The sequence below is a fragment of the Takifugu rubripes genome, chromosome 13 (genome assembly GCF_901000725.2).
Source record: "Takifugu rubripes chromosome 13, fTakRub1.2, whole genome shotgun sequence".
In the NCBI taxonomy this organism is placed as follows: Eukaryota; Metazoa; Chordata; class Actinopteri; order Tetraodontiformes; family Tetraodontidae; genus Takifugu; species Takifugu rubripes.
In genome coordinates, this window is record NC_042297.1 from 18,079,124 (window position 1) to 18,095,127 (window position 16,004).

At 44.3% G+C, this 16,004-nt stretch overlaps 1 protein-coding gene across 1 annotated transcript; it reads left to right on the forward strand.

Moving 5' to 3' along the window:
• Window positions 1-893: 893 nt before the first annotated feature.
• On the forward strand, window positions 894-14,468 carry ext2 (exostosin glycosyltransferase 2). Its single transcript, XM_003969684.3, has 15 exons — window positions 894-1,046; window positions 1,479-1,819; window positions 1,915-2,138; window positions 2,413-2,502; window positions 2,805-2,921; window positions 3,085-3,280; window positions 3,374-3,513; window positions 3,598-3,691; window positions 7,325-7,456; window positions 10,101-10,290; window positions 11,636-11,802; window positions 12,276-12,419; window positions 12,558-12,686; window positions 13,277-13,359; window positions 13,490-14,468. The coding sequence occupies exons 2-15, from the start codon at window positions 1,505-1,507 to the stop codon at window positions 13,626-13,628; spliced, it is 2,160 nt and encodes a 719-aa protein (XP_003969733.1). The 5' UTR covers window positions 894-1,046; window positions 1,479-1,504; the 3' UTR covers window positions 13,629-14,468.
• The last annotated feature ends 1,536 nt before the right edge of the window (window positions 14,469-16,004 follow it).

Consider the following 16,004-nt stretch of genomic DNA (forward strand, 5'->3'; position numbering starts at 1 on the left):
AAACAGGCAAATATTGTCTAATATGTCAATGATTCAGTTTTTTTGGAAACACTCGTGGGAATTTTGAAGTTCAACGATACTTTTAAAAAACAAAACAACTTTTTGTATATTAGAAGAGCTTTGCACTGCTGAGTGCTGCTGGATGTTGAGTAAAGAAGCTTTAAAAACCGCTATTTTTTGCAGCCAAATGTAGGCGTTGTATAGGATGAGTGCAGTGGGTCTGACCCAGATTGGAAGAATGTTGGACCGCATGGAGGTATCGTAGGACATTTAAGAGATCTGTAGTGGTCATCGATTACATAAAACAGCCAAATTTCCACACGTCTGGTATTTTATCACACTATAAGTTTAATAATTTATTTTCATATGTAGGTGTTCATTATCAACTTCTTGCTTGTACTTTGTAATGGATTCATGTTAACTTTGAATTGCAATGTACATTTTGGACTTTAACTTTAGTCACCCCCAAAGGCTTGGAAACTGCTGATGAAAGTATCCACTGCTGCTGCTGTTCTGGTCTGACTGCTGGTTTCAGAGGAAAACTGCTACTTCTATACTTTGTTTTGCCACATTTCACTCAGAAAATATTCCCTACATATTACTACAGCTGTGAACGACTTTATTTACATACTCTTCTCCATTAAAACTTTAGGGTTAATCATATTATACTTAAAGATTAAAGTGTATGCACACTGAAAGAAATGCATAATATCTTTGTAATCATGTGTGTAATCATGATTGATTTAATTTGTGGCTGTCGAGCATCATTCATGAGAATTTTACTGTAGAAATCTACTGTAGAAAACTGGAATAGTGATATTTTAACGAGGAAAACATAGCAGCATAGCGCCTCCAGTCCTGCCCGGTAGGTGGCGGTAGTGTTCCATTGTGCGTGGTTGCTGGAACAACCACAGAAGAAGATTTTTTGAGGCGGTAGCGTTAGCTTAAAGCTGGCACTTATATATTCGGAGCTTTTTTTTAAAAAAAGAAAACGGATGCCATGAATTAATTTGCGGCTGTCAAACATCATTCTGTTTCACATCGTGGTGGGTAAAATATGTTTACCTTATTGTGTTGCATCATATTTTAATTCCATCGTTTAATAACGCATAAAGCCAGCTGCCGATTGTAAGCTAACTCTCCATGGATATTTGGATAGCTTGTTTAGCTAAGTAAACAGACTTCTAATGTTGGTTTCAGAAAAGCTAAAGATTTATTTTGGTACAAATTCATCAACTGGTGGTGTGTCTGAATTGGTTCATCTTGTTTGGCTTTCACTTTTACTGCTGTAAGCGTTTTCATGTTACAGATATAAATTTAATCAGACTACACTTTTTTAGTAATGACATTGTAAACACTCTTAATAACTACACATACACATCTGGACATGGCGTGTAAACACGAGAAGATGATTAATTTGGGTGGTTTAGGCATCATTCGCGCCCAATATTGACTGATCCAAAGTCTTAACTTCACAGTCTGGAAGAAGCAGGAGGCGGCCGACATGTACGCTGCTGGGAAATACAGCTCCCGGGGCCCTGCGCTCATCCCGCGGATGAAAACCAAGCATCGAATATACTACATCACCCTTTTCTCTGTGGTGCTGCTGGGACTTATTGCCACAGGGATGTTTCAGTTCTGGCCGCACTCCATTGAGTCTGCAGCCGACTGGACTCTTGACAAGCGCAGCGTTCACGACGCCCCCCTGGTCCGCCTGCCGGTCTCCAGTCCCATACCGGAGAGGGGGGACCTCAGCTGTCGCATGCACACCTGTTTCGATGTGTACAGGTGTGGCTACAATCCGAAAAACAGAATCAAGGTAACAGCTGCATCACCATTACCTGATCTGGGAGCATCAAGCTTGAAACGTTGGGTCATTTTGCAGTGCTGTTGACTGTCTTGTTGCATTTGCAGGTCTACATTTATCCTCTGCAGAAGTTTGTTGATGAACTGGGGGTTCCCATTAGTAGTACCGGACTGTCTCGTGAATACAATGACCTGCTCGGTGCCATTTCTGACAGTGACTTTTACACGGACGATGTCACCAGGGCTTGTCTTTTTGTGCCATCTATTGATGTGCTGAATCAGAACTCTCTGAGGATCAGAGAAACGGCCCAGGCTCTGGCAATGCTACCCAGGTAAACCTTTACCCAGTTATGGATTGATTGTATTTATTTTTGTGTGCGTGTTTTTGACACTGATGATGTCCCATTGCAGCTGTATGTTCATGTACAGTATATTGCACAGTAGGTAACATAATTATATGCTACATTTCAAATAATACACCAGCCAATATTTTTGTCTGGAAATACTGTGACAGCAAAACAACCACATAGCTGTAAAATTCATAGGTAAACAAAGGGATATTTCATTCACTATATATTCACAAAATTACATTTCATGTTTTGTTAGATGGGACAGAGGGATGAACCACCTACTTTTTAATATGTTACCTGGAGGTCCTCCAGACTACAACACTGCTTTGGATGTACCCAGAGACAGGTATGTTTGTGAGAACTTGAGTTGCTTCAAGATTAACGTATGCATCTATCTGTAAGTGTTAATGCAAGAAAAGAGGGGAACCTGCCTGGTAGATGATTGAAATCTTCACACATAAGTTCCCAAAGTACCGGTAGGTATGATTCAAGCACAGATGTGTTCATTGATGAAGTATTGAACCCTAACTTCACCATCTGATGCATTCCGAGGAGCCCTCAGGAGAAACAATGAATTCATGTGTGTGGTTTTTGAGGTTATTTCTTTTAAAAGCTACTGTGTGACAAAAGATTTTGCCAATGTTTCAGGGCCCTGCTTGCTGGGGGTGGATTCTCCACCTGGACCTACAGACAAGGCTACGATGTCTCCATCCCGGTGTACAGTCCCCTCTCCGCAGATGTTGAGCTGCCTGAGAGGCAGCCTGGGTGCGTTCATTACCTTTTAATACTCATGATCTGAGTAACACATCAGCAGTTATGTGTGACGTATAAACTTGATTCTTAAATTAAATGATTTTGGGTCGTGTGCAGTTTATAGTCTCTGTCAAGTTAATGTAATGACAACACGTCTTCCATCTTATATCCTCAGGCCACGCCGCTACTTCATTCTCTCCTCTCAAACCGCCATTCATCGAGAATACCGCGCTGAACTGGAGCGCTTAAAAGAAGAGAACGGAGAAGCGCTGCTCCTCTTGGACAAGTGCAGCAACCTCTCCCAGGGGGCTGCCTCTGCACGGAAGCGCTGCTACAAGGGTCAGGTTTACGACTACCCCCAGGTTCTGCAGGTGTGATGCAAAGCATTGTAAAATGCTTCCCAAATTTGAATGGTGGTATAAGTACATGTTTTGTTAACAGTCTTTTTTAATGTGTCGCCACAGGATTCCTCGTTCTGTGTTGTTTTGCGGGGGGCCCGTCTTGGTCAGGCTGCCCTCAGCGATGTGCTGCAGGCAGGATGTGTTCCTGTGATCCTCGCCGACTCCTACATTCTCCCATTTTCTGAAGTCCTTGACTGGAAAAGGTCCACCTGAGTGACACTTGGAAAGCACATGAGGTTTGTTTTCTGCTATGTACACTGAAATAATTGGATTGTTCCTCTGCACAGGGCATCTGTGTTCATTCCAGAGGAGAAATTGTCAGAGATGTACGGCATCCTGAAGAGTATACCTCACAGGCAGGTTGAAGAGATGCAGAGACAGGTAATGAGTGAAAGTAATAGGCCTTTTATTGGTCCGAATACTTTAGTTGCACAGATCACCAGGGTGGTGCGGTTTATTTCAAGACACCAAAGTGTAATTTAGAATGTAAAATATGTATTGGCTGGTGTTTCTAATAACCAACAGTGTACAGTTTTTCTACCTTCACCCTTTTTAATACCTTAGTGTCATTGGCAGTCATATATAGGTTGTTGTTTTGGTAAAAATCACATCTTCTACTGTCAAACTGTAATAATGGCAGAGCATATAAACTGACATGTACGGCCTTGTGAAAACACGCGCCCCTCACAGCTGAGTCGCGTTTTACCAGCTGAACTCTGAACCCTTGGAAAGCCAAATCTGTTTCTGTTGAGAGCGGACTCGGGTTTGGTAAGTTTCAATTTCCCTAGGTGCTCCATCTAGATTTGTAAAAGCTTTAAGATAACTCGGCTATGTTGATTTTAGCTTGAGTCAAAAGCACGGAAGATAGCTCGCTCACTCTGTTTTATCTAACCCGAGCCACAATAAACAAAAGTAAAAGTAGTTGGGAGAGAAGTGCACGGGTACAGCTGCTCCTTATTCCCTTGCATCAACACAGCCTGGAGTTGGATTACGTACAACCTGGAGAACCGCTTGCTTGTGAGGCTGTGTTGTTGGGTTAGTTTTCCTCTGCTGTTAAGCTCAAAGTTTCCTTGGTAGCCTGGGTTTTATTTACTGGATTCTGCTCCGACGGCACTCGGTGGTAAGTGCATTGTGTACATGTTGATCTTTGCCTTATTTTTCTCCTCAGAAGTAATTTAGTGAAATACGATCCCTGTTTTTTTTCACAGGCGGAAACGAGCGTCGCACAATGTGCGTCAGTATGGGTAAAATATAGCGGAGAATGTTTAAGAATCGTGATGAAAGTTTGCCAAAAGCTTCATTTTTTTGGGCTAGAAGGGCAAATTTAGATAATTTCTAATCCAAGTTTATGTTTTTGGCAAATTTAGTATGCTCTTGAAAGAGAAAGAAATTACCGTAAGTCATAACACATTACTGGTAAACAGGAGACACGTAACATAAATGTGCAGAACATGTCAATATTTACTGATGTTAAAGTTAAGAAGAGCTTGTGGCGTGTATATAGTAAGAGTTAATATTGTGAGGAGTTGTTATAGCCTGGATGTTTATTAGCTCAGGCTTGTTTCATATAACAGTCCAACAGTGTGTTGAGAGACAGCATATAGGCCCTTTCTTCCCCTCAAGAAAGTTTTTATGAGATATGTCATTTCTTGTCAATTCAAAATAAATCCTCCCCTTTTTTTGTTTGGAATCTCTGGAAAAGAAAGAACAATGTCCTGGTTTGACCAGCAGGGGGCTCCTCACGCCACTTTTTCATGTGCTTCTGTGCAGCAGACTTAGGAAATGTTAATAGATCTCAAAGGAATTATCATGAAAGAAATATAATTGATGTAATGAAAGGTCTGTTGGGACAGATTATTCTACTTATTATAGTGAGACAAACTGCACAAGCAAAAACCAGCTGTTGCTGGTCTTTGAATGTAGTGTTATTTATTTGTTGGCTGGACATTTGTTTTAATGTTGCAAAAAATATAACTGTATATAATATTATGCTGTCATAATATTTTTGCATTTAGTCAACATAATCTAGAAGTCAGGTCACATTTTAATGGCTGCTGATCTTTGACTCCGGTAGTCGGTAGACTTGCTCCAGTTAGCAGAACTAATTTTCTAATTTGACATGACATTTACACCATCCAGGTCATGTATTAAAAGGCCTCAAATTAAACAGCTGCAGGATCTTATGAGTGAAACAACTGAGCCTGTGTTTGTGTACCGACTTCCATGAGACTTTTTGGGTCATAACCTCCAAATATAACACACAGGGGACACTTAAGATCGTTTATTAAATTAGCACGAACAAGTACGCTCTATTATTGGCTGGACATATCACCATGTATTTGCTAAAAACATCGTCTTGTTTTCAGGTGGAACCTGATCTGATACCAACACATTTATACAGTCCAGGTTTCACTATTTCCCACATTTGTTAGGCTCTGGCCTTGTGCTGAAACCAAAAAATGACATCTTCCACCATCAATCGACATTCAATATCCTTGAATGAAACGTGAATATATAGTTTAAGCATCTTTTTAAATGTAGTGGAGTATTCAGACACTTTTCTATGCCATACCTTTTTATTCGGCTTCCTTATCTTTAAAATGATGCTACACCTGGGTTGGAGTCCACCTGTGGTAAATTCAATTGAGTGGACATACACCAGTTTATTAAAGGGCTTCTCATATTAGAATCTATAATGGAGTGAAAACCAAGCCATGAGGTCAAAAGATCTTATATTGAGAACCCGATCAAAGCAAGGTTACAGATGTTTGAACATTTTTGATGTGGCGTTACATTGATGTGTGATCTGAGGTCATGACAGGGAGACTGGTCAGAGCTGAGAGGGAGGCCAAATGAAAACCTGGTCCAGAGCATTACAGACCTTACAACAGGTCAGACACCCTAAACTCACAACCTAGACTACTCTGTGACCATCTTTGAGGTGATCCAGACAGCATGCTGGCTCAAAACCCAATGAAATGCTGTCACTTCTGTTCTAAAGGTTGAAACATCTGTCAAGCACTTGGCAACATAGTGTCCTGATCACCGCTTTGGCCTTTATTTTAACAGCCGGTTTTAGTGACACACCAAAGATTAGATGTCGATTGTATTTGAACAAGTGTGATGAAAATTTCAGCAGTTTGTTTTGTCAGATATTTTGCTGCCTGTTTCTGTGTCTCTCTGTTGTTGTGTTATTTTTAGCTTGTTAGCAGAAGCTAGTTAGCTTGTGGATTCGGTCCATCGCTTTGCTTGTGTTGTCACACTGAACCAAGCACGGCAAAGAATAATAACCAACAGAAGAGTAACACTTCATTGTTACCACATCAGACTTCCTCCCTTTCACTGCAGTATCGTCCCTGCTCATAAAAATTCCTGCAGGCGCTGAGAGAGGTTGGAGGGTGGTGGGACGGGCCCTCTGGGCAGCAAAGTTTGCTTTCTGCCTCCTCCCCATCAGAAAAGCAGCTTTCATCACCAGCTGATTTATGAGCCTTTGGGATTCCCCCTGAAGTTTAGAAAGTCTTTTTGGCTTCCCCTCTAGAAAAATAAGTGCTTTTGTTGCTCTTGTTCTTTTCCAAAGCATCATCCCATAAGACGTGGGTAACCCAGGCGACGGGCATATGGCCATGTGCCACTAAGGGCTGTGTTTGCTTTAGATCGGCAGTGTTTTTGCCAAAAAAAAAACTGGGGCATTGTAACAGGGTAGGATAGTGGAACTGGAAAATAAATGTACCTCATTACCTAGGAACAGTGGGTCACTTAGAATGTGTTGGGGTGCAGTTGTGTTAGTGAAACGGGGCCTCCGGGGTGGAGGCTGTGCTGTTGAAAGCTTCATTAACACTTACAAGCTTCTCGTGCTTCTGAACTGTCATTATATTCACTTATGTCCCTCTATAATGTCTTTAATGGGAAGAGAGCAGCAGTAGCCGGTGGCCTGAGGCATTCCTCTGAGTATTGGCATGTCGCTGTCGCCGAGAAATGATGTTTGTGTTTCTTGAATCTGCATTTCATCCTCAGGCACGCTGGTTTTGGGAGGCCTACTTCAGCTCCATGAAGGCCATCGGACTGACAACGCTCCAGATCATCAACGACCGGATCTATCCATATGCTGCACGCACCTACGAACAGTGGAACAATCCGCCTGTGGTGGTAGGTACCCACATCCACTTTTTCTTTATCCTTCTCATATATTGTAAGTATATATTTTGCCTCATAATCCATGCCATGTGTGTTCTGAGGCACTAAGAATGGAGCTAATCTCTTGCTTTGTTTCACTCTTCTCCACATATTGGAAGGTTTTTATTGTTTATTCAGACTTAAGACTGGTGAAGATTGAAATAACTGCTTTTCTCTTATGTGGTGCTTTCCTCTCTGCATAAATATCCATTAATATCACCAAAATTGTCAGGAAACACATACACTTAACTATTATTCCCACAGTCGTTGGTTCATGAGAAATTTCAGCCTTTTACCCTGTTAAAATGGCTTCAGAAATGCATTTGAAGAATCGAGTGGTTCCTTCACCTTAAAGCCCGTCTCTCCCTGCAGCATGTTCTTGAGAGGCTGGTACAGGTCACACACCTGTTTGTGTCAGTATATCTGCACTCAGAGGCCTCCTTTTTGGTGACAAGTAAGTTCCTCCATGTTTAGGTCCTTCCATTTATGGAGAGTTTGCTAACGTATGGCCTATGTGTTTAGCATCCCCGTGGTTGGGGCTCCAGAGTAGGTATTTAAGCCAAAACATCAGGATGGATGGAAATAAGAGGAAGTGATGTAATCAGCTGCACAGTCAGTCAGAATTAATACTTAAAGCAGCTGCTTACTCTTGGCTACATTTGCCTGATACTTTCAAACGTGTAGCTTGCTAATCAGCAAGTACTCCGTCTCGTTCTGTCCAGATTGCAAACCTTTGGCTGTACCCACCTGAGATGGGAGAGGTGTTTTCTTGACGCTTAAGTGAATGGATGTGAGAAAAACTTGCACAATGCACTAAATAAATCAGGCAGACATCCCCCCCCCCCATCCCCCACCCCACCTCCACCCTCGCCTGCTCTAGTCCTGAGGCTGGTAATTGAAAACACATTTTCCAGGACTGCTGGTGCCGTATGGGGGGGGCGGGGGGGTTCTGAGGAACAGACAAGCTGCTTTTTGTTTTGGAGCCGTAGGTATTTGGCATAAGCGTAGGATTTTTCTATTCCACAATTAAATGCATCATGTTTATTTTTCTTTTACATTTAAGACAGAAACGTTTGATTTACATTGAATATGATGATGTTGCACAGATTATTATTGTTGTTGTTGTTGTCGTTGTGCTGGTTACATTAGCAGGATGATTGTGGTCGGTTTGGAAATTGGCTGCTGTGACTGTGAACGTCTTCCTTCTATAAAGGCCGGAGGAGTCGGGCTGTGAGTGTGTGTATTCTCCTAAAGACTCAAAGGGAGCTCCTCCAGATCTGTGGTCTTATACAGCTACATACATACAGCAGGAGAATATCCACAGCTGATATTTTGGCAATAATGTGAGCGGTTTGAGTGGGAGCCGGGACATGGGCGCAGCAGCCTCTGCATTCTTGTCGGTGCTCGTACACAATCGTGTCCTTTTCTGTCCCCTGGGACGCGTTTGCCAAAGAGAATTAAGTCGTGTTTACTTTCATGTTCTGTTAACGTTGAACACTCTTCCATTGGGAGCATTTATCAAGATGAACACGACTGTTTGGGGCATTTTCAATACTCAGCTGTGTTTATCTCATTTTCAAATTCAATAAAGATAAACTACTCAAGAGTCTTTTAGTGTAAACACAAAGTATTCAACTCTTCAGGTCTGCTCTCTTCATATGGAGGCGTGGCTTTTCTCTTCATCTGTCAAATGATTTAACAGCCATCAACCTTTTTTTTTTTTCTTTCTTTACAGCGTTTTGGTTGCATATATGCGTTAGTTTCATTATTTCCCCCTTTGCGTGTTTGACACTCTGAGAATGGCCACAAGGAAGTTTCCACTTGCCAATAAAGCAACACTTTACAGTTGGAGGGCTGACTGATGTTGTCTCGGACGCCGTGGCGGCGTCTCTGTTGACACATTTGTGTTGATGCTATAGGAGGAGCCACACGATCACTGTGTGGCCAACTGGGATCAGAGGAGAAACTTTGTTCAAATACTTCAAGAAGCCCACAGAATAACCGCGTTAAACATGTTGTCTTTGTGCAACCACGGCGGCACATTTTAAGCATTCTTGGAGGCCCAGATTTGGTTTTTTTTAAGCAGATAACAATGTTTATAAAATATATATGCTGCTTCTTTAACTGAACTATATGTGTAACTTTTTAAAAAATAGCATTGAGAGCAAAACCATAAATTTCCCATGTGGCTTCTTGAGTTAACTATGTTACTTGATCTAAGTTGTAAGTGTGGCTCACTGGTTTTATTGGCATTTTTAAAAGGGAGCAGCGACAGAAACGGTCCGCATTGATTATAGTCATCCAGTCTTTGCTGCCCGTCAGTAAAATCAGCTGTTTTTAGCTATTTCCCCTTAAACCCCAAAGCAGGCCGTGCCAAACAGTAGCCAACCTGTCTACTACTGCTCGGACTATCAGGCCTATTTGACGTTCTAAAGGGGAACATTCACTTCTGTTCACTCCCACTCAGAAACTTGTCTTTTTGGGAGCCTTGCTGTTTAATAAAACGATTAAATGTAATCATTAAATGGCTGCCAATAACGTATCCACTACAGGATCCTTGCAATGATGGGTTGATAGCAGAATGTGAAGTGATTTTCCTCTTTCCTGTCGGTTGCAGAAGTGGTCCAGCGTGAACAGCCCTTTGTTCCTGCCACTCATCCCACCACGAGCTCCAGGGTTCACGGCCGTGGTGCTGACCTACGATCGGGTGGAGAGTCTTTTCCGGGTCATCACAGAAATCTCAAAGGTTCCCAGCTTGGCAAAGCTCCTGGTGGTGTGGAACAATCAGAATAAGAGTCCTCCTGAGGGTGAGTACAACCCATTCTCAGCCCAAAGGAAGGCTCTACTTTACCGGTTTTGCATAACCAGTAGGGTCACAGAGTCATATCCATTGATGTGTAGGTGTAGAGTAAGGTATAGTGTCTCACACACACACACACACACATACACCCTGTACCAAGCTAAAAGAAAAAAGCTTGTTCTTCCTCCTCAGTTCCCCACTGGGCTCCATAACACTCTAGTCTGTACTGGGCATGAACAAAGTCACCTATTGTACATTCTTTGTCACACACATGGTTTCACACCTTTTTTGTACAGAAAACTGACACATAACTGAGTTCTTTTTATTTAGTTGCCTCTACTTTTGCATCTGTGGTGCACAAATGTGGACTCGGCGCTTCCGCCGGTCGAACATCCTGCTAATGTAATTAGCAGGGTGCAAGTCGCTGATGTTTAATGTGATAAAGTTTTGAAAAGACCTTTTGAAGTGCTCCTTGTCAAGACGACTTACCTTTCAGTGAGAGGTGTCGGCGGCGCCTGGCTGGAGCTTTGTGGCCCATTAGAATTAACGAGGGGCCACTGCTGGGTCAACACTCACAGGAGCTCAGTCCAGTATCGCCCCAGTGTTCAGACCCCTGTTTTCTTTCTTCCTGTATTAATGCTGCCCAAGGAAGAAGTCTCTCTTTTAAAAATCTAACGTTATTTGGTTTGGAGCGTTAAAAACTGATTTTGTCCCTAAATAAACTTTTCAGAAGATCTTGCACACTGGAAGCAAATTCTAAGCTAAAGGTAGAGCCAAAATCTTGGTCAACAAAGGATTTTTACTCCAGTTTATTAATTTATTTCGATTTGGGTGAGATGTTTTCCAACGCTGGTTTCTTTCCATGCTTCCAGCAGCAGTAAAATGATGAATATGGGTTTTAAACATGGCAGCTTTCCTGACAATAGCTTCTGACAGGAGACCTCAGATGTGGTTAGTGGGATATGTAACCCTTCGTATGGACTGCCAGACCCCAGTTACCCCATTAATGAGGGGATACACACTGTGTGATCTTTCTGTGCCACAATCCGTGCCATGGACGCAGCCCAAGAAACTGTGAAACGCACCCCTGAGAGCGGCTGCGAGGTCTGGTTAGATTCACACATACTTGAGGTTTGCACAGCAACGCGAGGCAGCGAGCGAACCGGGATCCAGAAAACACTGTTTTCCTCTGCAGCGACAGACTTCAAACGGGGCGGTCGTGAGCGGACGCTGCCGCCTCCGCCCGTCTAAAATGATCGACCATAGTCCTGCACCACCGCTACAACTTGCTGAAAACGTGACGTATATTTTTGATTTTCTTTGATAACTAGCCGCTGTTGCTCCTTTGGCAGACTCCCTTTGGCCGAAGATCGGCGTTCCTCTCAAAGTCGTGCGGACTAAAGAGAACAAGCTGAGTAACCGCTTCTTCCCGTACGATGAGATCGAAACGGAGGCCGTCCTGGCCATCGACGATGACATCATCATGCTGACCTCCGACGAGCTGCAGTTTGGCTACGAGGTGAGAAAAGTAGTCTTTACTGTTTGACTGCTGGCAGGTGCTGCAGGGAACCATTTCCAGTTAATCCCAGTGTTTAAAGTCGTTGAGGGAGATTACAGTGGCGGAGGATTCGACCGGCCGCTCGTCGTTTTTGATGTGTGAGGAGCGACGACGGCTCCAGAGCTGATGTTTTCCATGCCTACAATCCTGACGGGTCCACTCACCCGAGTCCATTTAGAAGCCATTTAATAAAATGATGCTCAGATTAAGGATAATTACATGGAATTGCAGGCAGGATTGAGGAGCCGGTCAGGTGACAGTTTAGAAAAGATCCCTCTCCGCTTGGATCACACCGGTTTGGGAGAAAGTTGTGTCGCGATCGCTATGGTCAGAGAGATGCTAGAAAAGCGTTTTAAATCCCATCATAACTGTTATTTCTGTTGTTGTTTTATCTTTTAGTGTTTGGTTCCTGACTCTGTTCTGTCCTACCGCAGGTGTGGAGAGAGTTCCCAGACAGGCTGGTGGGTTACCCGGGCCGGCTGCACCTCTGGGACCACGAAATGGGGAAGTGGAAATATGAGTCTGAGTGGACCAATGAGGTCTCCATGGTTCTAACTGGAGCAGCCTTTTACCACAAGGTGGCTAAAGTTCCAGGAAATCTGACTTCGTGGTCACGTTGAGAAAGATTTTAGCTTCTGTTTCAGTTTATACAATTATTATAACACAGGTTAACACGTCAGTGTTTGACACCCGGTAATCCCCCGTTTCTGTTCTAGTACTTCAATTATCTGTACACGTACAAGATGCCCGGAGACATTAAGAACTGGGTGGACGCTCACATGAACTGCGAGGACATCGCCATGAACTTCCTGGTCGCAAACATCACAGGCAAAGCCCCCATAAAGGTACATTAAGAGATGTGGCTGCTCTGGCTGCTCTGGGGGGGGGATAAACTCTGGACGAGGGGGCCAGATCTTCTGGGTTTGATCAGATCTCACCCTCCGACTTCATCTCCCCTCCCTCCTTGTCATGTGAGGGAGCGGGGGGGCCTGAACTGAAGGGCAGCCTTCACCTCCCTTATCTGGGTGTCACTCACTGGCACTCCCTCCCTGCGTATGTTTTCCTAAACTCTGGGGCTCATGCACACCCTGCCATCACATCACAATCCGCACACTTCCTCCTGCCTGCACCCTCGCCCCCCCACACAGGTTCCTTCAGTGAACACTCACCCTCTCCAGCCCTCCGTCTCCGTCTCTCTCGCTCTCCCGCACACGCACCTACATCCCCACGCTTCTGAGCGCTGCTGTCGGGGGTGTTGTAGATGTGACGGAGGTTGGACAGAGGAAAACCGCACGTCCGACTCCCCGGAGGAGAAGTCGGACACGCTGCACGCTGGGAACAGCTCTCGTTGGTCGTCACTTTATCAGACGGCGTGTTAGAGCCCGTCTGAGGCTTAACTGTGTGTGATGCGTCCTGTTGGTTCTGTTTCTTTTAGGTGACCCCCAGGAAGAAGTTCAAGTGCCCCGAGTGTACTGCCATCGATGGCCTGTCCCTGGATCAGACACACATGGTGGAAAGGTGTCACACACTCGCCTTACTGTGTTAAATTCTTTGATTTATATATCATCAGATGCGGATAAATGGGAGATGCGTCCATCTAATAGAGAGGCTCAAGATCTTTAAGTGGGTTTTTCTCTTTCCTTCCCAGATCTGAGTGCATCAACAAGTTTGCATCGGTGTTTGGCACCATGCCCCTGAAGGTGGTGGAGCACCGCGCAGACCCGGTGCTCTACAAAGACGATTTCCCAGAGAAGCTGAAGAGCTTCCCCAACATCGGCAGCCTCTGACCCGCCGGGACCAGACGCTTCCACGCCGTCTCATCAGCTGCAACATTTCCACAGTGGTCGTTTGCATTTTCAGCAGATTTTCGGTGAATTTAGCATCCAGGTTAGTGAACGGGACTTCCACGGAATCATTTTCTGACATGCTGTTATGAGATCTGCCGCCACACGGCTCAGCGTATACAGTGTATATATTTCCATGTTGCAGCTGTGCTGTGCGAATATCCTAATTTATGCCTAGTTTCAAATATCCGACACCGAACGTTTGGCTCTCCTGTACCAACGCAAGAAGCAACACGCGTGTGTGTTCTGCAGGATATGCTCAATGAGCTGATAGGAAGTCTTTATCTAGTATTTAATGAACAGCACGGTGGCTAATACGGTCTGATTTACTCAGGTTGCTACCGTAGCGACTGATTTTAGGCATCAGTGTAGAGCCGCTGGAATGTTGGAGTATTAAAAGTGGCTGAGCCGGATGAGCCAGTGCCATTCTTGTATCATTTACACGTTTAAACAGAGGAGTTACTTCTTGCATTTGAATTCTGTATATTGTTCGTTTTGAACTCTGCCTTTCAGGCACCTGATGTATATAAACTGTCGATACGATGCAACGTTATTATTTTTATTAGCTGTGGGTTCATCACGAGGTCTCCCAGCTCCCGTCTTTAGGCAGCACGCTTTTTATCATCATTGTAGTCATGTTTTTATTTAACTTTTATTTCTGTCAGGTCAATGAAATTGTTTTAGATTTTTTTTTGGACTGAATCCTTGACTGAATCCTCCAAACGTGTGTATATATGACTTTGTAACAGCCAACACGAGTAAAGGACCGCACTTAAAAAAAAACACAAAGCAATTTTAATGTTTTTTTGTTTGTTTTGTTCACCTTTGGGAATAAGATGAATCGTTTTGTTTCCATGTCTGTCTGTGCTCCATTCTCAATCCTCCAGTGGTCTGGAGCCCAACCCGTCGCGTTCTGGACGCTCCAGTCTTCCCTCCGGCCCGTCACCTGTTGTTAATATACTCGGCCTAATCCACCCTGTTCAATGTCAGCAGTTCAAAAGGGCGCAGTTCGTATTTTTGTCAGCTTCAATTAGAGTGATACTCTTATGGGTTGCGCGATCTCGTTTCAGCACTTGAGTCCCTTCAAAGGGGCTGAACATGTGGGGATTTCAGTCCTGATGCTGCAGGGATGGCACAGTCCTCCGCCTGTGAGGACGAGGGCCGGGACGAGGCCGGCCAATGGCTGCAGGGACGCTCGGTGTAGCATTTTCCCGAGGAGTGAAACCACACTAGTGCAGAGTGGAAGTGCAATAACTTATTGTACTTTAATTATTCACAAAATAAAACAAGCATGAATAAACCCATACACTAGTTTCAAAAGTCAAAGCCACAAAAATGAAAACTCGTAGGAAAAGAGAGGGGGGGGGGGCACAAAATTGGAAATTTTAACACGTATCAAATAAACACTTCAAAAGTCAGACGCACATAAGGAATTGTCTCGTAACCTCTGAAAGAGTTGCAACAATTTACATGCACTAAAATATACACACAACAGCAACGCAATTATACTGCACAGTTGTACTGTTGCCTGGCTTCAGTAGTACTAGAGATGAGAGATGCGGTACTGCAGCGTCGCACGCTAACGTGTCGTGGTGGCGCTTCGGAGAATGACATAAATAAGCAGGACAAAGGCGAAGAGCGCGCGTTACAACCTGAGCTACCAGATGCCAACGTGTGTGTGTGTGTGTGCATGCCGGTCACACAAACGGTCAATGTTAAACCAGCTGGAAGATAAGCAGGCCTGTCTGTCCTGACACACAATCCTGCAGCCTCCACACGGCTCTGGGTTAATTAAAAAGCCTTCCTGGTCTGTGTGTGTGACTGGGCCTCAGGCCCTGAGAGCGAGGGCTGCAGCTGAGCCAGAGGACAGAGTGGAAGTGAGCAAGTGTGTGTGTGTGTGTGTGTGTGTGCGCAGAGGTGGGCTCATAGGAGGGAAAAGAATCTTTGAAAGCAGAGCCATGACAGCTGAGGGGGAAGCATGTGTGAGGCATGTTTGTTTTGCATTTACCCCCTTTGGTGCAGCTGTGTGCACCGTCCTTTTCCCAGAACACCGGAACACAGCAGACGTCCTCATGGTCCGTCCTCCGTCCAGCCCCCGAGTCGCAGCCCAGGGGCCCCCGTGTCTATATTTGCTAGAGATGTTCCGTTTTCAGACACTCTGCTGAGTTGGGCCGAGGAGGTAAACCCGGCCACGGACTTGTGGTGTTGTTTTGATGTGCTTCAAGCTGAAATCAAGCTTTGGAAGCCAAGGGTTGCCGAGGGAACGGCGGGTTTTAATCGAGAGGTGCGATTTTAGCAGTTTCGATCTCTGCTTGAATC